The 20,282-nt window shown below is 58.9% G+C and overlaps 1 protein-coding gene across 1 annotated transcript; it reads left to right on the top strand.

The window, feature by feature from the left end:
- Positions 1 to 20,160, top strand: PADI6 (peptidyl arginine deiminase 6; the record flags this gene model as incomplete). Its single annotated transcript, XM_079777878.1, has 16 exons — positions 1 to 92; positions 789 to 972; positions 2,707 to 2,779; positions 5,856 to 5,923; positions 6,417 to 6,525; positions 7,288 to 7,413; positions 8,971 to 9,149; positions 9,377 to 9,480; positions 11,763 to 11,874; positions 13,297 to 13,404; positions 13,609 to 13,763; positions 14,334 to 14,490; positions 14,611 to 14,734; positions 16,092 to 16,162; positions 17,204 to 17,365; positions 18,649 to 20,160. The coding sequence occupies 16 exons, from the start codon at positions 1 to 3 to the stop codon at positions 18,880 to 18,882; spliced, it is 2,058 nt and encodes a 685-aa protein (XP_079634004.1). The 3' UTR covers positions 18,883 to 20,160.
- Positions 20,161 to 20,282: the final 122 nt, after the last annotated feature.

Below are 20,282 nucleotides of genomic sequence, written 5' to 3'. Positions count from 1 at the left end.
ATGTCCTCCCAGAGCATCGTCCACCTGTCCCTGGACAAGCCTGCCCGTGCGGTTTGTGTGGTGGGCGAGGAGATCACCTTGGATCTCATTGGGTGAGGAGCTGGGGTTCTGCCAGGCTGCTGGGGGTGGGTCAGGGCAGGGAGGCTGGTGCCTGGCTCCCCCCCCCCCGGGGTCTGCCCCTGGGTTATGTGGAGGTTGGGGGTTTTCTCCTGTCTCTGTATCTTCCCTCGTCCTCCTGCCTTAGCTCAAGGGGCCGAGTTTGGGTCCCTAAGGGTTAAGCCCAGATGCCGCAGGGTGCTGACCCAGATCCTATATCTGCCCCTTGTGGGCTGTGGCGCCTTAGAAGCGGATGCCCCTTCCATCTGTCCCCTTCCTCTGAGATGGGGGAGGGGCTGGCTCTCAAGCTCCCTTGTAAACGGGAGCCTCAGGGGGGAAGAGGCCAGGTCTTCCCCGGGGTCATAGTCCGACCCTCCGGGTCCCAGGCCACGTCTTCTCTGCTACAGGGGTCCCTTGTGGCTCCTTCCTCCCTGGGAGTTGGGGTTTATAAAGAAGATGTCGCTTTGGTCATTTCCAGGGCATTGGTGAGAAGGTGGGGGTCTGAGCAGGAGCTTGTGAGAGAGAGGACTCGGGGGTCCTTAGAGGAAGGCTGAAGTTGTTCTAGGACCCCCACCCACCCACTGCCGAGCGTAAATTAGGGCGCCTCAGCCCTCTAAGGGGAGAGGGGCTGGGATCCAGGCTGAGAAGGTGGGGGCTCTTGGGCCCTAAAGTCTGTCTCTTGGGCAAACCAGGTGTGCCCCGCACAAGTGCACGTTCTTCACCATCAACGGCTCCCCGAGGGTCGTGGTGAACATCCCCAAAATAGTCCCGTTGACCGCCGACAAGGAGGGGGCCAACATCCAGTTGCTTCCGTGTGAATTTATGGATGTGCTGGTGAAGATGACGGCCCCGAGCCCTGACATCGGGGAGGACAAGGTGGGCCGGGGAGCGAGGCAGGGGTCGGGGGAGGGGGCAGCTAATACCACCGGGGTCTCCCTGCTGACAGCTGGCGTTTCCTGAGTCTGTGAAAAGTTGGGTGCCAAGTGTTTTGCATGCCTGATCTCCTTTAAGTCTTGCAACAAACCTGTGAGCTGGGCACCCCACGACCCCATTGTACAGATAAAGAGACCGAGGCACTGAGAGGACGTGCCCTGCCTAAGCCGGAAACCAGCAGAACCGGGATTCAAGCTCGGACGTGCCTGCTTCCGTGCGTGCTTCTGACCACGGCGCTGGGCCGGCTTCCAAACCGGCGGCTTTGAAAAACCTGCCTTAAAGGTGTCGGCAGCAGAGCGCCAATGCGCCTTTTGGCTGAGGCTGGTCCTCTGGAGGCAGAGGTTCTAATGAAAACTAAGTGCGAATGCAATGCCGTGTGCTAGGCATCGTTACCCCATTTTACAGGCGAGGAAACTGAGGCACAGAATGGCCTATCTGAATTTAAATGGCGTAACTAGAGCAGGGGAGGGGGGTGATCCTGGATTCGAGCCAAGTCTGTGCCCTCTCTCCTGGGCAAGTGTCTCTCTCACGGGGCACCTGTGGCAGGGGGGTTGGGGTCCACCTAGTAGGACAGGCCGTGAGGCTCATCTGGGTGAGGCTCTGGTGGTGGTTTCTGGAGGGAGCGGGTCCCTCTGCAGAGTCATTAGGAGCACCAGGGACGCTAACACTCAACACCTGAGCCACAGCCCCACCAATTAAGCCAACCTCGGGGTAGCTCACCAGTCTCCAGGTGACGCCACTGAGATGAGGGTGAGAGTCACGTGAGGCACGTTCAGGGCTGGGCTGCCTACCAGCAGAGCCTGCTGGAGTGGCCCGCTGGGAGGGTTCGGCTGGGGTGGCCGGTGGGTGGTTCATACCCATGCGACACTGTGCCCTGGGCAGGCGATTCCCTAGGGGCAGGTGGTACACGTAGACAGCATTCGAGTCTCCCAGGTGAGAGCGGAGGCTGTGATGTGTCCCCGCTGAGCCCAGGCGACCTGGGAAGCATTCTCTGCCCAGGGCTCGGCCTCCAGCACGGTCAGGAGTGGCGTCCGGAGTGAGGTGCTTGACCGTGGAGGACACGAGCTTCCACTGAGGAGGTCACAGGCATGTAGGTGTGGCCTGAGCTAATGTCTGGTTCTCAGGTTCGTGATGAAGGCCTTGTGGTCAAGGCCAGTGGTTGAAGGGCAGGCAGAGCCGGCTTGGGACGCAGGAAAGACTGAGTTCCAACTCCAGTTCCCGTCCCAGGTGTCCCATGTCCTTTTGAGTGAGTGGCTTAACCTACAGGAGGCCCCACTGCCCGCCTCATGGGGTGACAGGTGAACCCCAGGAGGGAGGTATAGTGAGGAGGAGGATGTCGTTTAAAGTGTGACCTCCAGAGCCAGTGGCCTGGATCTTCAGTCCTGTGTGACCCCTTCCTGGGTGAATGTCAAGGGCAAGTCCCTTGGTCCCTCTGCCCTGGGCGTGGAGCCCACCTGGAGGGGTGGTGAGGAGGCCTGGGCGTGGAAGTCTTTGGAGTGGTCACAGCATGTTGAACCGGTTGCTCTTCGCCTACTGAGTTCCAACATAGTAGGCCTGTCCCAGCTCACAGCCAGACATCAGATGTGAGACCGAGGTCAAGGGGCTGGGATGGGGGGGCGTGGCCCAGGCCCTGCTCCTGCCTTCAATTCCCATGGGTCCCGGATGCTGTCTCCACAGGTTTCGGTGGCGTACTATCTGCCCGATGAGAAGGTCCCCGTGGCCACCGCTGAGCTCTTCCTCACTGGCCTCGGTGAGTGGGGTTCCCACCCCCGGAGAGGAGGGGTGGGCGTGGCGGAAGCCAGGGAAGGGGCTGTCCCGGGAATGAGACGCCTTCCACGGGCCCTCGAAGGGTTCGCAGGACATGCGCACGCGCACTCCCTCCTCAGAGCCCAGCCACTTCTCTCCGCCTCCCTCACTGTGACCTACGTCTCAGGACGGACGCAGTCTGTCCAGGTGTTCCCGTGTCTGGTGCCAACATGCACCGCCTCTGGGACAATGGACGAAGTGTCTGGTTCAAAGTTAACCTGATCACACCAGACCCTTTCCCCGCTTGCTCATACCTAAGAACATTCCTTCCTAATTCCTACTGGTGTAGGCTGCCCCTACCTCTCCCCTCTTCTGGGTCGGTCCAGCACAGGCTCTAATGGCTATTCTCTTAAAGATAAGCTGTACCATTTATTCTCTTAAATCTGATTCTATAGGGTGTCCCCCCCAAAAAAATACATAGATACACACACTTTGAGTAATTATAAAGGCAATGTTTATTAAAAATACATTTCATTCTCAAAATTGAGCTATCAGCTAGTAAAGTGTATATATATTTGGGCGGGACACCCTCTATATATCTTCAAATTCACTCCCCACCTCTCTGCTCCTTTGCAGCCATCTCTGCATCCTCAACTTCTCCCTCCCAAACCTGTTCAATGTAGAACCCCCCTTTTCTCTCCTGTCTCTCTCTCCTGTCTCTCTCTCCTGTCTCTCTCTCCTGTCTCTCTCTCCTGTCTCTCTCTCCTGTCTCTCTCTCCTGTCTCTCTCTCCTGTCTCTCTCTCCTGTCTCTCTCTCCTGTCTCTCTCTCCTGTCTCTCTCTCCTGTCTCTCTCCCCTGTCTCTCTCCCCTGTCTCTCTCCCCTGTCTCTCTCCCCTGTCTCTCTCCCCTGTCTCTCTCCCCTGTCTCTCTCCCCTGTCTCTCTCCCCTGTCTCTCTCCCCTGTCTCTCTCCCCTGTCTCTCTCTCCTGTCTCTCCTATCTCTCCCTCCTGTCTCTCTCCCTCCTGCCTCTCTCCCTCTCTCCCTCCCTCCCTCTCTCCCTCTCTCCCTCCCTCCCTCCCTCCCTCCCTCCCTCCCTCCCTCCCTCCCTCCCTCTCTCCCTCCCTCCCTCCCTCCCTCCCTCCCTCCCTCTCTCCCTCCCTCCCTCTCTCCCTCTCTCCCTCTCTCCCTCTCTCCCTCTCTCCCTCTCTCCCTCTCTCCCTCTCTCCCTCTCTCCCTCTCTCCCTCTCTCCCTCTCTCCCTCTCTCCCTCTCTCCCTCTCTCCCTCCCTCCCTCCCTCCCTCCCTCTCTCCCTCTCTCCCTCTCCTTATAGAGGATCCTAACAACTTCTCCACTGAGGCCAGTGGCCGACTCGATCTTCCTCTCCCTTGACCTCCATCAGTGTTGAATACAACCTGTTATCTTTGGATGTTCCCTTTCAAACAAACACTCCAGGGACCCTGCCCTCAGTTTCCCCGCTACTAGCTGGCTGGTCCTTCTCTGATGCTTTGCTGGATCCCTCCTGGAGCCCTGCAGTGCCTTGGGATCGGGCAGCTCATCACGTGGCTCTACAGTCGGATGACTCCCCAAACTCCAGTCGGGCGCCTCCCATAAACTTGGCTTGGCTATCTGCTGACCCAACACAACGTCTTGAGTGTCTAAACAACACCGTAAATGTGATCGATCCCAAACTGGACAGATCTCTCTACCCCAAGCACCTATTTTTAATTCCTTTCCTCATCACCGTAGATGGTAGTCGATCCTTCGAGCCGATCCGGCCAAGCACCTTCGTGCCACCCTCATTCTCCTTGTGGCCTGTGTTGATCTGCGAATCTTGGGCTAAACCTTAAGTTTAGCTGGAATCCACTCTTGCCTGTGTCCCTGCGCAGGCCCCCCAGTGGGGTTCCCTGCTCCGTCCCTGCCCTTCGACAGGTCCAGTCTTAGCTCAGCCCCCCGAGCGGCTCACCTGTGGCAGGATATCAGCTCCTGTCTCCCGGGATCCGAGCCTCCCACTGCTTCCATGGCCTTGGATGAAAGCCAATGTCTCCCTCCCCCTCCTCCCCACCCCCCCCCCACCCCCCGCCCATTACCGTTACCCACAGAACCCACAGGACCTCTAACCTGTGCCCTATTTCTCTTCCTCTTGCTCACTCTGCCCTGGGCACGTGGGTGTCTTTGACCCTTGAACTTGCCACCGTGCACTTCCTATTCGATTTGCTTTTCCTCCCGATGTTAACACGGATCGCTTTCTGGCCTCCTTCGGGTCTCTGGTCGCATTTCCGCTTGGAAGATTCCTCTGATCGTTGAAAACGGACAACCCGCTCCATCCCCTTCCTCCTCCCCATGGCGCTTTTGCCATCGGACATGTATGTGCTTTGCTATGTCTCCTCCCCCTGCCGCTTGTGAGTGCGCACGCCTTTACACTTGGGGGAGGAGAAAGGGCCCGTCTTGCATGCAGCTGTTCCCCTGGGACGAGAAAGGTCCCCGCTCCGTGGCCGGCATCGGGGCCTAAGCATCTGCCGGTGCAAGGTGCACGGTGGCCGCCGAGGCCCGTTTCTGCGGCGCTGACATCCGGTTGAGAAACGGCATGTCGGATGCCAAAAGCTGCGACTGGAAAAGCCGTACGGTGGTCACTTGTGTGGTGGGGAGGGGAGAACGGGACACGTAGATGGTAGGAAGGGTGACGCCTGGGCGGAGCCTGGTCCTTCGGCTCTAACGGGGCTTGCGGTGGCCGGCTATTGAGCCCTTCCTATGTCTTAGAGCGCCAGGAGCCTTCCAGAAGGCTGGGGAGGCGAGCCTTCCGGGGAGGGGTCCCCTGGGGAGCGGCCACCAGGCACGCAGTGGCATCGTGACCACAGTGGACTTGTTTTGAGCTCCCAAGAGGCTGGGGGAGACACGGAGACAGAGCCTCTCCAGGCTTCTTCACGGGAAGCGGTCTGTCTCGGAGGAACTGTCTCTGCTAAGCCGAGCGCCCTGAAAGGCTGGAGGCCCTGCTGCCGGCCTTGGGCAGCCCCGGGGGGTTAGCCACGGCCTCGAGGCTCCGCCCAGCAGTCCAGGGGCTGACCCATCCCTCCTGTTGCAGAGGTCTCCCTGGACGTGGACATCCACCGCAGAGGGCAAGTGGAGGTGCCGAGTGACAAATGGGCTAAGGTGAGGCAGCGGGGGGGGGGGGGGGGGGGGGTGCAGACGGGGGCCCCGGAGCCAGATCCAGCAACAGCCTTCCCTGTGGCCTTCCTCACGTCCGTTAAAGTGCTGCAGCATAGGTCGGAGCTGATGAAGTCCGTTTCTAGCTTTTCCAAAAAACGAGAATGCCTGGCAACACTGGGTTGACATCCACGCCTGGTGGTGGGGTCAGCTGCCCCCGTCAGAGGGGACGCGTCTCCTCCACTGGTTCTCGGTCCCCTCTTCCCCGGGCCCTCGGCAGAAAGCTGGTGGCCCATCCCTAGACAGCGTTCTCTCCTGCTCCACGTACCTCAGGCTGTAAGACACTTGAGCTGGCAGATGCTGACCTAGGGGTCCCAGCCCCCTGAAGAAGAACTTGGGTCTGTCCCCGATGGGGACGGAGGGGGTCAGCACCTGGGAAGCAGAGGGTGTATTAGTACCCGGCATCTTCCTGAACCCCACGTTCCTGTCGTCTTTGCAGAAAAACTGGGTCTGGGGCCCCAGTGGTTGGGGAGCCATCCTGCTCGTGAACTGCACCCCGGATGGCAAGGTCCAGGACGTAGACAAGACCAAGGTGTTCTTGTCGGAGGGTAAGAAAGGACTGGCCCTGGCCTGGGACACCGCCACCTTCCCTCCTGGGGCTCCGCCTTGCCCCGGCTTCACAGCCCCGCCCCTCGGCACACCAGACTCCAGGCCCATGTCCCCGATCCGCCCAGTCAAGTCTCTGACCAATCGCTTGAAGCTTGTAAGTAGGAAGGACGAGGCCCCACGGCCCCACAGGGAGAGCATGGGATCGGGTGTCCTATAACAGTTACTTCCTGGCTATGAACTTGAGCATGTTGACGTCCCTGGCCTTGTTTTGCCATCTGTAAAATGGGCATGACACCATTGCCTTGCAATGTGGACGAGAAGACTAAAGGAAGGCACCAAGGGACATGTAAGACTCTTCTAAAAACCCTCCGAGTCCGGGGCAGGAACGCTGACAGTCTCGGGCAACAGCAGTCTTGGTCTGGTCCTGAGGTGGGGTTGGGACCTAGGTTCCAGGTCTTAGCCGTAGAACGGGTGGTCCTGGTTCACACCAAGGCTGGAAGGAACCCCTCGCTGAACTGGCCATGCCGGGCCTTGTTCTAGGTGCTTGTGGCCTGCCCTGTGGGGTCAATGCCACCCTCCCTCAAAGCGGGCCCACGGATCGCAAGCTTCCTACGGCCTCTCAGGGAGCGAAACGTAACGCAGGCCTGGGCAGCCTGGGCCAGCACAGGGGTCAGAGGTCCCCGGCGCTCCAATACACAAGCCCCCGTCCCCGGAGTGCTGGCCTCCAGACGCCCCGAACCTTGGCCTTGTCTCTTGCCCAGAAATAAAGACTCTGTCCCAGATGGTGCTGAGCGTCCAGGGGCCCAGCTGCGTGTTAAAGAACTACCGGCTGGTTCTCTACACCTCCGAGGAAGAGGCCAAGAAGGGCAGAGTCTACCGGCCCCAAGGTGAGCGCTTTGCACCAGCTCCGCCTCCTCTCTCTCCTCCAGGTGAGCTGTGGCTACAACTCCTCCCGCCCCCCACCTCCGCCCCCGCCACGGGACCAGACCTTATGCCTAGGATTGTCTGTCTGCCACAGCCACCGAACTCTGTCTACACCCGTAGGTGAGGCCTTGCACCCTTCAGGGCCTCCTTCCCCAGTGTGGGTGCCTGTCCTGCAGGATTTTCGCATCTGGAGGGGGCGACCTGCACAATAGCTAGAACGATAGCGATTGCCTATGCAGATAGGGAATGGCTTCTCCCCGTTTCTCCCGCCAGAAGAACGGGCTCCATTGCTGACATTTCTGAACCAGGACCCCACTAGACTAGGTTTCCAGAATGCAGAGGCCAGGAAGCCGGGTGCAGCGATGCTAGCATGTCCATCTCGGGCACCACGTCACACATTGCCACCTTCAGCCCTTATCAACCTGGCAGGCAGGTGGCCTGCCCCTGTTCTAGAAAGCGGAGCCATGTTTAGCTTCAGCCAGGCCTTTGTTGAACCCATGGTTTATAATGGACCAGCCTGCCCCAGCTGGTTTGGCTCAGTGGATAGAGCGTCAGCCTGCAGACTGAAAGGTCCTGGGTTCGATTCCGGTCAAGGGCACATGCCCAGGTTGCAGGTTTGATCCCCAGTAGGGGGGCGTGCAGGAGGCAGCCGATCAGTGATTTCTCTCTCATCATTGATGTTTCTCTCTCCCTTCCTCTCTGAAATCAATAAAAAAAATATATATTTTTAAAAAAAATAAAAATATAACGGACCAGCCTGCGTCCAGTGTGGGAGCAGGGCCAGCTTGTGAGGCGAGGGCCGGAAGGGCCTTCCAGGTAAGATGACCCTGTCGTGCCTGGGTCGTAAGGCTTCTCGCCACTTCTTCTCCCTCCTTATCCAGATAATGGGTATGATAATCATAGCACCTGTCTCTCTTGGGGGTGAGGAGGCCAATGAGCCAGCGAGCCTTCCCCACAGTTCCTGGCACATAGTAAGTCCACAATGAAAGCTTAGCTTTGTTTTAAAACCAGCAACGAGGTCAGAGAGGCGGTCAAGTGCAGACCAACTGAGAGGGCTGGTAAGGGGCTTGTAGCAGGTGAACTTGGGACCCCTCGCCCCCCCCCCAACTACATAGCGAAGCATGTTGGGGTGGAGCAGCTGTGGGAGCCCAGGGCCCTGGAGTGGTTGAAGGTGCTGGGTCTGCGGCCGCTCGAGGGGCGGCCAGCCATGACCCAGTCTGTGGAGCTGGGAACCCACTGTGCACCAGTCACACTGGAACCCCTGCAGGGAATCGAAAGGGCTGTGCCTCTGGGCTGGCGAGCTGTGGGGGTCCTGGTGGAAGGCTCTCCTTGTACAGTCTGACCCCTCAAGGCCAGCGGAGAAGCCTCTGGAAGACTAGAAGCAGGAGGCCCCAGGAGCATGCGCGGCTGGCCCAGCTTCTGCACGGCCAGCGGCAGCAGCAGGGAGCTGTGAGGGAGGAGCCGGGACCCTGGGCCAGCAGGTGAGGTGACAGCTGGTCGGTCCACCCTCTCCCTCCTAGCCGACAACTCGGGCGCCTTCGACTTGGTGCTGGGGCCTGGCTGGCACACCTACAACTTCGCCCCCCTGGAGGGCCCCCTGAAGGAGACCTTCTACGTGGAAGCCACGGAGTTCCCGTCTGCCAACTTCTCCGGCCTGATCTCCTACTCGGTCTGCCTGGTGGAAAAGTCTGAGAACGCGGTCAGTCCCCGAGCAGGCCCCCCCTTTGCAGCAGGGACTGTGCGGGGAGGGGCGGTCTCCGCTGGGAGGAGAGGGGAGAAGGCGTGGTGGGTGGGGCTGGCGTCTCATGGCCTCTTTGGAGGAGAGAGCGCAGCTGAGCGCCTGCAGGTGGCTGCCCTGAGCAGCTGGAGGCCGGGGGAGGGAGATGTGGATCCCGGTCACCAATAGGACCGTGTCTTCCATTGCAGCCAATTCCAGAGACCCTGGCGTACAAGGACACGGTCGTGTTCAGGGTGGCTCCTTGCATCTTCATCCCGAGCACCCAGATGCCTCTAGAGATCTACCTGTGCAGGTGAGAGCCCCTCGGGCTGCCTGTGCCAGGCCGCTTCCTCCCCAGCGCCCCCTTTCGTCGGCTGCGGGCGGTTGCGTAGAGGACTAGACTTCTCCCCGGGAAAGTGAAGTCCTTCCCCTTGAGCTGCCTGGTCCCCGAGATGGTCCTCAATGCGGGTCTGAGCACTGACAGTGCGCGGGATGGAGCCTCCCAGGTGTTAGGGAAGGCTGGCAAGGAAACGGTGTGACTTCAGGGAGCACTAAGTGCCCTACCGCAAGGTAAGGGGAAGCAATGGCAAGGACGAGGGTGTGTTCTGGGGACAGCGAGGAGGCCTGCAGGGCCGGACGAAGGCAGGCGACAGGAGGACGGAGGACAGACGGAGGAGGAGGACAGGGTCAAGGCCAGCCGGGCCGCGCGGCCCCTGTGCATCGGGGCATGGCCTTGGGCTGGAACAGACCCCACGTACAATGGTTTCCAGCCCGCCGGTGCTGCGGGCCTTTCCAGGTTCACACCTGGAGAAGCACCCAGGTGACTGGGCTGTTTCGGGGGCTCCCGTGGTGGGGAAGCAGGAATACAGAACCAGGTCTCCCAGGGTTGGAGGTTTGCCAGGCAGATCAGCCGAGGCGGGCGGTGGGCAAGGGTATAATTGTGACACGTCCTAGACTCAGAGCGGGGAGGAAGGAAGGTGAAGGGACAGAGGGATGGGAATGAGAGCGGTCCAGGGCCAGAGGTCCCCAGGAGGTCAAGCCTCTGGCCCAGCGACTGGACGGGGCGAGCCGGGGAGATGGCGTGGATGGGACTGGACATTAGATCAAGGTCTCGGGCTAGAAGGCTGAGGTAGGGTCGTAATGAGACCTGTCAAGTCAAGGACCCAAAGAGGCCACGATGGCACGGCGGCAGCAACACGCGGCAAGGAGGACCACTACCTCCGCCAGGCCCGCGGGGCGTAAAAGGAAAATAGCTCTTCCGAGGGGGCTGCTGGGGAGCAGGGTCCTCGGAGGAGCGGCAGGTTTCAGAAGGAGAACAGAAAAGACGGGAGCTCAGGAGTGTTGCTGATAACACACGCACAGACTCCAGCTCTCCCACCTTTGTCTTTTGTACCTGAAGACACATTGTTCAGCCCTGGCCAGTGAGCTCAGTGGTTAGAGCGTCATGGGTTCTATTCCTGGCCCCAGATGTAGAACCAGGTCACCAACCAATCAGTGTGCCTCTCTCACATCAATGTTTCTCTCTCTCTCTCTCTCTCTCTCTCTCTCTCTCTCTCTCTCTTTCTCCCCTCTCCCCCTCTCTCCTTCCCTCCCTCCTTACCTCTCTCCCTTTCACTTTTCTCTAAAAAAAAAATGGAGAAAAAATCCTCACGTGAGGATTAACCAAAGAAAACAAAAAAGACATGTTGTTCACTCACAGGAGGCATCTGCTGAAACCCTGGTCTTCTGGGAGCCCCATAGTGGTGGTATTCAGGCACGGCTTGATCCAGCTTAGCCACAGATGGCTGTGACACTGGGGCTACCCGTCCTTACCCAGCACACATCCTCAAGGCCGCCCTAGACCTCGTCAGGCTGATAAGCTCCCTGCAGCCTTGTAGACCCCTATGTTATTTTTGGAACAACAACGTAGAATGGGAATGCTAGTTTTATATGTAGAACCAGGCTAGAATCCCAGTGTTGATACTTCCCGATAGTGATAGTGTGAACTTGCTGGCATTCCACTCGTGAAGATCTGTTTATAAAATGGGTGATCTTCTTAATCTCAAACATCATGGTTTATCTCCAACAAGGAACCAACGTACATTGTGGACAGGAGGACTGTGCTAAGATCCTAGGATTTCAGGCCCACCCCCTGCTCCCCGTACAAACATGACAACCTCATTGGCCATCTCAAGGGGACACTTTGCTTCTTGACTTCTCAGGGGAAATGCAGCCCCCTGGGTCGAAGGAGTCGGCCCTCTGGGTAGACTCGGGCAGGAGGGCCTGGGGCGGCTCCCCAGCTGCCTGGGGCAGGGGTGGAAGGTACCGTGGATGTGGCTACAGGATAAGGACAGAGCCTAGGCCACCAGAGCGGGAACAGATGCTAACAGTTCTGGACCAGACCCTGCCATGAGCTGGGCCCTGTGATGCTGGGCAAGACGTGCTCTGAGCTACCAGCCTGTGTCCCTAAGGCTGGGGACAGCCACTCTGCATCTCTCTCGGGCAGGGACATAATCTCTCCTGACCGCAAGGAGGTGCCCCTTCCCTGGAACAGCAAGGCGATGCCCCCGGGGGAGCCCCGACGCCTTCCCAGCGCCTGCTTCTCTCCCCCGGCAGAGAGCTGCAGGTGCATGGCTTTGTGAACACGGTGACCGAGCTCAGCGAGAAGAGTAACAGCCAGGTGGCGTCTGTCTACGAGGACCCCAACCGCCTGGGCAGGTGGCTCCAGGTAACGCCCCACACCTGGGGAGACCTGTCGGTGGGGGAAGGGCCGGGGAGATGGGACTGGAGCCCACACAATGGGCATCTCAGGCTTCCGGTCAACCTTCCCAGCGAAGCTCAGCCTAACTGGAGGCACCTTTGTTCGTAGGGCTTCAGTGGATGGAGGCTCAGGTGACATGACTTGCCCACGCCGTAGCCCCGAAAGCACGGAGCTTAGAGTCTGCCTTCCTCCTATTTCAGAGTGCGCGTGGTCAGGACCATGGAACACCCAAGGCAGCTGAAGGGTCCAGTGCCCTCAGCTACAGGTCGGCAGAGCTGGCTCATTGCTCCGGGGTCCAGCTGATCTGAGAGCAGGGCGTGCCCTGGTGCTCCAACCTCCACCAATAGCTGAGGGATTGCCTCAAATAGCTGCTGGGCACCGTTCTAAGTGTGAGAATAAACTAGAAGGGCCCACCCTGCCCCTGCTCTAGCAAAGACACTGAACTCAAGTGCGGTAAATGCAAGAAATTAGGTATCATGAGTTACTAGACCAAACTAGGTGGTCAGGAAAACCTTCAAACTCGGGGAAACCCAGAGCTGGCCATGCAAAGATTGGGTTTGGGGGCAGGTTAGAAGCAAGATCCCTCTGAGCAGAGGACAGCTGCCTGCAGGTCGTAATGTGGGCCGCACTATGAAAAGGGGCTGGGCGGGCCAGGTCAGAGTGCAGAGGTCACAGGCAGGTAAGTGCTGGGTAGTACGTCAGGGACCTCTTCAGCCAAGGGTAGGAAGAGAAACGAATCCAGAGCAAGGTGGGATGACATTGGAGGGTACGCATCAGGATGTGAATGTTCTGGTCAAGTGTGAAAAGAGCCCTCCAGCTGAGAAAGAGAGCAGGTCTTGGGGAGGGGCCAGAATGGAAGAGAAGCTTCGGGGAGAGGTCACGGTGGCTTCCCCATATGGCCTCGGGGATGCGTCCACGCTGAATGGATTTTAGAAATAAAGCCGAGGCTTGTTCCTAGATTGGGTGCAGACGGTAAGACTAGGTGACTCCCATCTTAAACTTGATGGATGCAAGAATGGGTCAGGAAAAACCCCAAGCAGGGGCTATTGCTGAGCTGAGTTGTTTTTTTCTCCCAATATATTTTTATTGATTTCAGAGAGGAAGAGATAGAAACATCAATGAGAGAGAATCATTGATCAGCTGCCTCTTCACACTGGGGATCGAGCTGGCATGTGCCTTGACCAGAATCAAACCCAGGACTCCTCCTGGTTCAGAGGACAAGGCTCAACCACTGAGCCATGCCAGCCAGGCCTGAGCTGAGTTTTGAGGGCTGAGCAGGAGTTGGCAGGAAGAAGGGGTTCTTAATTGCCCCCCGCCCCCCGAGATGGCCCGGTACAGGGAGCACTGATGGAGCAAGAAGATATCACACTTGTTTTCCTGTCCCTCCAGGACGAGATGGCCTTCTGCTATACCCAGGCGCCCCACAAGACGATCTCCTTGGTCTTGGACACCCCCCGGGTCTCCAACCTCGAAGATTTCCCCATGAAATACTCACTGGTGCGGGGCTTGGTTTGGCTGATCTGAACTTGGTCCTACCTCTCAGGCCTGCTGCCTGCCCGGAAACAATGGGGTGCCAGGGGAGAGGGGTGGCCTCTGGGGGCAGGGGGTGTGGGGGTCTACCCGAGAGACTGGATTGGGGGTAAGACTGCGGCTTAAAGCCCACCCCTGCTAACACCCTGCCCCGGCTGGGTCTCCTTCCAGAGCCCAGGGATTGGCTACGTGACCCAGCTCACCGAGGACGGTAAGGTGATCACTATGGATTCCATTGGGAACCTGATGGTGTCCCCACCCGTCAAGGCCAAAGGGAGAGAGTATCCTCTAGGCAGGATCCTCATTGGCGGCAGCTTTTACCCCAGGTGAGGGAAGAGGTCAGGTGGTGGCTAGATGCCTTCAGACTAGAGGAAGGGACCCTGGTTGCTCACCTGGCTCTGTCTGACCCCCACGTGACTCAGGTCACCTGCCCAGGCCCGTTCCTTATCCTCTCTCGTGAGGATTTTGAGTCTGCCAATCACATCGGAGACTAAAAGGAGGAAAAGCAAAGGACTCATTCTTTGAGTGGGGGTCCCGGGTTCAAACTGCAGCCTGCTAAGCTTGGCTGGCCTACTGACCCTGACCCCACAGGATGCCCCGCCACAAGATGGGCCTCCAGGTGGCCGCCCTCCAAGCTAGACTTCTGGGTGGCCACTCCTGAAGCCAGGAGACGCTGCGTCCCAGGGTCTAGTCTTTATTCTAGACTCTCTTGGCTCCGTCCCAAGTTGGGCCAGAGTGAGGGATTCTTAATCACCACCCTTCCCCTACGGGCCAGTCGCTCCGGCCCCAGGGTTAGAATAGCCGTTTGCCTGAAGGTAGCCTGGCGCTCGGGGGCGAGTGTGGGCGGCCCACGCGGGCCAAGTGGGCTCAGAGGCTGTGCCTTCTCCTCCTCTTAGCAAGGAGCGCCGGGACATGAGACAGCACCTCCGGGACTTCCTCTACGCCCAGCAAGTCCAGGCCCCGGTGGAGCTCTACACAGACTGGCTGATGGTCGGCCACGCGGACGAGTTCATGTGCTTCATCCCCACACAGGTCAAGGGTGAGAGCGACAAGGTCTGTGCTGGGGACTGCACGGGGGGGGGGGGGGGGGGGGGGTGTCTCCCACCTGCTTTTGGAGACCCTTGGAAGCTTCTGGAGGGGACGCTAGCATCTGACCCTCGTTCTGTCTCTCAGGGCTTCCGGCTGCTCCTGGCCAGCCCCCACTCCTGCTACCAGCTCTTCCAGGAGAAACAGAAGGAGGGCTACGGAGACATGGCCCTGTTTGAGGAAGTGCGGGAGGACCAGCTCCTTTCTAACGGTGAGGCGACCCCCGGCCATGGCGTGGAGGCCGGCCCTTCTCCCCCAGACGCCTGTCCTTTCTGCACAGTCACTTTACTTTGTCTTTCCTGGCAGAGAAGTCCCCAGGAAGCTTGAAAGCATCGCGTGGGCTGTGTTGGAGCACCCTACTCCAGGGCAGGGCTATTCTGGCGGGTGGTACAGGGATGGACAGGCAGATCCGGAAGTTCTGGGATGGCTGAAGCTGCTAGGATGCATGTGGAGGGGACTCGGTCAGCAGGCGGCTGGCGCAGGGTGGGCTGGGGGTGGGAGGAGATGGATCAGATGCTGACTGTGTAGTCTCCGGAACTATTCGGGGAGTGTTAGGTTAAGTACCTGGGCACTGGGACTTCAGGGGTCTCCTGGCCAACCCTAAGGAAGACGTAAGCAGACCAGCACGGATGGTGTGGCTGGGCCGTGGCAGGCCTGTTCTAAACGTGTGAGGGTCTGGGATGGGTTGGGGTGCTGGGAGTTCTCTAGACCAGCGGTTGCCAACCGGTGGTCCGTGGACCCTGGTGGCCCACGCGGTCCGAAAGGTTGGCGACCGCTGCTCTAGACCAGTGGTCGGCAAACGCTTTAGTCAACAGAGCCAAATATCAACAGGACAACGATTGAAATTTCTTTTGAGAGCCAAATTTCTTAAACTTAAACTATATAGTTAGGTACATTGTTATTAACTTAATTAGGGTACTCCTAAGCTGGCCTTTGCTAAAAACTCAAGGGGCCAAAGAGCCGCATGTGGCTCGCGAGCCACAGTTTGCCGACCACTGCTCTAGACCCTTGCGATGCCATGTAAGGTCTGAGGGCCCCCTGGGTGCTTGTTAGAAATTCAGAATTTTGGCCCCGCTCTCCACCTCCTCAACTTTGGGGAGGGGCCCAAGAATTGCACCATCCTAGAAGGTGACGCTTGCAGAGCATGAGCCACATATCACACACCACATGCTCAACTCTGGTACCCCAACTGAAGTTCCTGAAGATGAGGCAACAGAATAACTTGGTCAAGGGTCAAGGTCGCAGGTAGAAGGTAGCCCGGTTGTACAGGTCACAGAAGGCACGGAGGCGCGTGGGGCTGAAGTCACCTGCTAACCTGTTTTAGGCTGCCTCCCCATCCTACCAGGGACAGAGTGGCTGGTGGCAGTAAAAATCCTGCCTGGGTTTTCATGGACCCAGGTGTGACCTTTGACCCAGGTGGGTCCCTGGAGACTAGCCAGGCCACCCACACTAGTCACTGGCCCAGGAATACACCTTCTCGGCCATGCCCAGGGCTGGAGTCTCCCCAGCCCTGCACAGCGTTGCCTGCTCCCTGGCCTACAGGCCCGCCCGCCTTCTCCTTCCTCCAGGGAGGGAGGTCACTACCATCAACCAACTTCTGGATGATGACACCCTGAGGAAGCAGAACGACTACGTGGAGGTAGGAGCCGGGAGCCAAGGATGTGAGGGAGGGACCTCCTCCAGAAAGTGGGGGAGGCACTAGCGAATCTAGACAGGCTCCTAACTGAGCAACTACTATAGCCCAAGCATCATGCAAGACACGTTTCTGTAATCCTCGAAACTGCCCTGCGAAGTCAAACCCATCTTGTTTGTGACAGGCTCAGCGTAAGGTCATGGGCCTAGGCCGATGAGCTGGGTACTGGGTTTGAACCCACGGGACTGCCCAGTTCATGCTTCATCCACTGTTACTCTGTGTCTGACCAAAAAACGGTGCTGTAGCTCAGCACTTCCCTAAGAGGCTGAGTACCAGAGGCTTAGCGATGGACCAGGACCTTCTCAATGCTCAGGCCCATCGGCTCGCTGTTCAGAATCACCCAGCACCTCGGATCTCTGAAAATGAGGACGGTGGGCTGTGAGAAGCATTGCGGGGGGGCGGGGGGTCCCCAGGAGAGATTACCTAGCTTCTGGAAGAAGGGCAGAGTTGCCCGGGGTCACATGGTCAGCACAAAACTGCTTTGCCCACTGGGACTTTATGGCTCCTGGAAAAGGCGGGTTCAGAGCCACAGTGCACTGGTGACCTTTGCCAAAAAGGAAGGGACGGCCTCCTGGCACAGCAGGGTGGGTACCGGCCGGGTATGAGGTCAGAACAGCCCTTGACAGTGTCCTGGGTATAGTGGTCATGAGCCCTGTGTCAGACCAGGGAGATGCTCAGGTGTTGGGCAGCACCAGGTCTGAGCAGGGAGCGCCCCTGGTGGGGACCACTGCTCCCGTCCTTCCTAAGGCCCCTCAGCTTCCTGCCCTTGCCCAGGTCCCCCGCCCTGGCCAGGCCTGAGGGCCAAAGGGGACCATGCCGCAGAATCAGGATGACTCACTGCCGTGGGGCTGACTGGCGAGATCCTGGCCTCCCAAGATCGGGCCTTGATGCCCCCACACGGCAGGCAGCGAGTGATGGAAAGGGGGGAGCCACTCCAGGCCACTCCCTCCACTCGGTGAGCTCACTCCCCACCCGGCCCGCCCGCAGAAGTGCATCAACCTGAACCGAGCCGTCCTGAAGCGAGAGCTGGGCCTGCTGGAGAGGGACATCATCGACATCCCGCAGCTCTTCTGCTTGGAGCAGCTGAGCAACGTGCCCTCCACGGAGCAGACCGAGAAACGCTACGCCAGGCCCTACTTCCCCAACCTGGTGAGGCCCGGGGTGGGCTGCCTGCCCCCTGGGTGGGGGGCTGTTCAGCCAACTGCCTGGTCCCCTGACATACATGGTGCTGAGAGAAGGTGGAGGGAAGACCCGCCCCCCCTCCGCCCCCCATGGGAGCAGTGAGTGGGGCCCAGGCTGGCTGGATGACTTGCTAAACAGTGAGTGACCATGGGCTTGGCTCTGGGCTCATCCCCAGCCTTAGGGTAGTCACTATGCAGCCACCTTCCCAGGATGCTGTGCTATCACCAGACTCAAAGGGGCCGGGCAGCTGCTGGCTGAGACGGAGGTTGGGGGTGCAGGCAAGCTCCCGGGACAGGGTCTTCCTGCCAACATAGCCTGTGACTCCCAGGAGCACTGCTCCTATGTAGACTAGGAGTTGAAGTTGGGGGTGAGCGTGTACATGAGTCCCCTGCGGGGCCAAGCCTAGGCCACCTCTGGCCTATACCGGGCCTTTCTCACACAACGGCCACCCGCCACGTGGGCGCTTGGCATGCTTCCTGAGACGTCTGGGCTCAGTAATTCCTTCAGCACGTGCAGGCCTCTCTCTGGGGCCCAGGGACACACGGGGACCTGTTAATGTGACAAGACCCATGTGGCCCCCTGGGCACGACACAGGAGCCATCATAGGCCTTGGGAGGAGGTGCGGGCCGGGGGAGTTGCTCTAAGGCAGTGGTCGGCAAACTGCGGCTCGCGAGCCACATGCAGCTCTTTGGCCCCTTGAGTTTTTAGCCAAGGCCAGCTTAGGAGTACCTTAATTAAGTTAATAACAATGTACCTACCTATATAGTTTAAGTTAAAAAAATGTGGCTCTCAAAAGAAATTTCAACCGTTGTACTGTTGATATTTGGCTCTGTTGACTGAGTTTGCCGACCACGGCTCTAAGGGGAAGATGCTAGCGCTGAGATGCAACAAATGGACATTCCAGGAGAGGGAGGCAAGGTTGTGATGTGGACAGGACTGAAGGCCAGATTAGGGACGGGACCCAGGGATGTTGGCAAAGCCAGACTTTGGCCAGGCAGGGTTTTGGTTTTGCTACTGAGAATCACACAGGGGCGGGGCCGTTGGAGGCTCAGGCAGAAGTGAGCTGGACCTGCCAAGATTGACTGGCGATGTCCGCATGCACGCAGGCCTGGAGAAGGGCCGGCTATGTGCTTGCTATTGCTGGTCTGGTCAGCCCACGGCAGCCGGGTGTTCCCTTGCATTTAACCCAGTGGCACCTTCTTCCATGGCACCAGCCCGCCCAGGCCTTGCCCATCCTCTCTCTCTGACAGCTGCAGCTGATTGTGATGGGCAAGAACCTGGGCATCCCCAAGCCTTTTGGGCCCCAGATCAAGGGCATCTGCTGCCTGGAAGAGAGGATCTGCCAGTTGCTGGAGCCCCTGGGCTTCAAATGCACCTTCATCAAAGACTTTGCCTGCTACATGACTGAGGTCGGAGACTTCTGCGCCTGCGCCAACGTCCGCCGCGTGCCCTTTGCCTATAAGTGGTGGAAGATAGTGCCTTAGACCCAGCCTAGTGCTGCCAGCCCTGCCTGCCCCTCTATGCTGGGGGTGAGGCTGGAGATGAGGAGCCCCCTTATCCTGTTCCCCCACCCCTCAGAATCCAGTGGGGTGGCCAAGGCGGCCACAGCTGCTCCCCTTTGGGTAGAGATGGAAACTCTTCAGCTGAGTAGTTACTAGCTACGCATTAAAGCTCTAGTTCTGAATGCATCCTGGCAGTGGCTGCCTTGTTCTGGGGAAGGGTTAACAGCTCAGGATGGAGCTGAGCAGCTGGGACACCTGGGGTCAGGCTGCCCCACTTGCCTGGGTAAGCACGTGGCTGTGTGGACCCCATGTCTGTAGTGGGAAGTGTTAGGAATCAGATGGTTTGAATTCTCTAGTGAAAGCATGAGACCAGCCAGGTTTGGGAGCTTCAGCTTGATGGGCCCGTCCAGGCTGGGGGAGGCCCAGCCCAGGAGGGCGATACCTGTCTCAGAAGCAGCAGCTTCGCCACAAAGTGGCTCTCGTCTCCTTGGGGTAGCCTGAGGGACAAGGTACAGCAAGGGCAGCCCTGGTCAACTCCCACTGCGCCTGTGTCCAGGAGAGGAAGTGTCCACCCTGGGACACGGAGCCGCCTGTTCCCGTCTGCCGCCTGTGTTAATGGCACAGATGCTATTAAAGCAAATGGTTCTGAGAACTTACATCCATGGCTGTTCCCACCCTGCTCCTCCCCTGGCTGATGGGAAGCTGCACGCAGTCTAGGCACATGGAATGGGGGCAGCACCTCCTGGAAAGGGCGAGTCTCATCACAGAACAGCCAGGATCGCAGGCTCCGTGCACGGGTGAGCGGTGATGAGACAGACAGTGGTGGTTGCAGGGGTCTGGTGGATGGTGCGGGGTGGCTCAGCCGCGTAGGCCTGGAGGAGCAGCCTGGGCAGAATAGGAACCACGTGGGGCTTCTGCGCACACACCTGGCCTCCTGGTGCCCCCTGGTGGGCAGCTTGCCACACTGCAAGCAAGGGGCCAATGCTGGGCGAAGGGGCACATTTGTGACCAGGCTCCCCTTTTGAAGCGTTGGTGGGAAGGGTGAGAAGTGACTAGGCATTTCGGGCACACAAAACATACCAATGTTCTGGTACTTTCCGCGCCTGTCATCCTCACAGCCCCAACGCAGTAGACACAAAAACACTTCTGAGTCTGGGCAAGTGAGGTGCTGAGCCTCCCCAAGGGACAGAGCTGGGAGTGCCACACACCTCCCACCCCCCCGTGGTCTAAGCCCAGAAGCTGGAAGGGCCCGCTGCCCTGGGCTTGCCCCCTTCCCGGGAGCCTCGGCGTGGGCAGCTGACGGGAGGTGCGTGTGCAGGGAAAACAGAGGTGATCTCGCTCTTACCTTTGTTCTACTGACAAATAAGCCAAAAGCCAAAACA

This window comes from Cnephaeus nilssonii (assembly GCF_951640355.1).
Source record: "Cnephaeus nilssonii genome assembly, chromosome: 7".
In the NCBI taxonomy this organism is placed as follows: domain Eukaryota; kingdom Metazoa; phylum Chordata; class Mammalia; order Chiroptera; family Vespertilionidae; genus Cnephaeus; species Cnephaeus nilssonii.
Note: the sequence above shows the minus strand (reverse complement) of the source record. Positions and strands in the feature narration are given on the sequence as shown.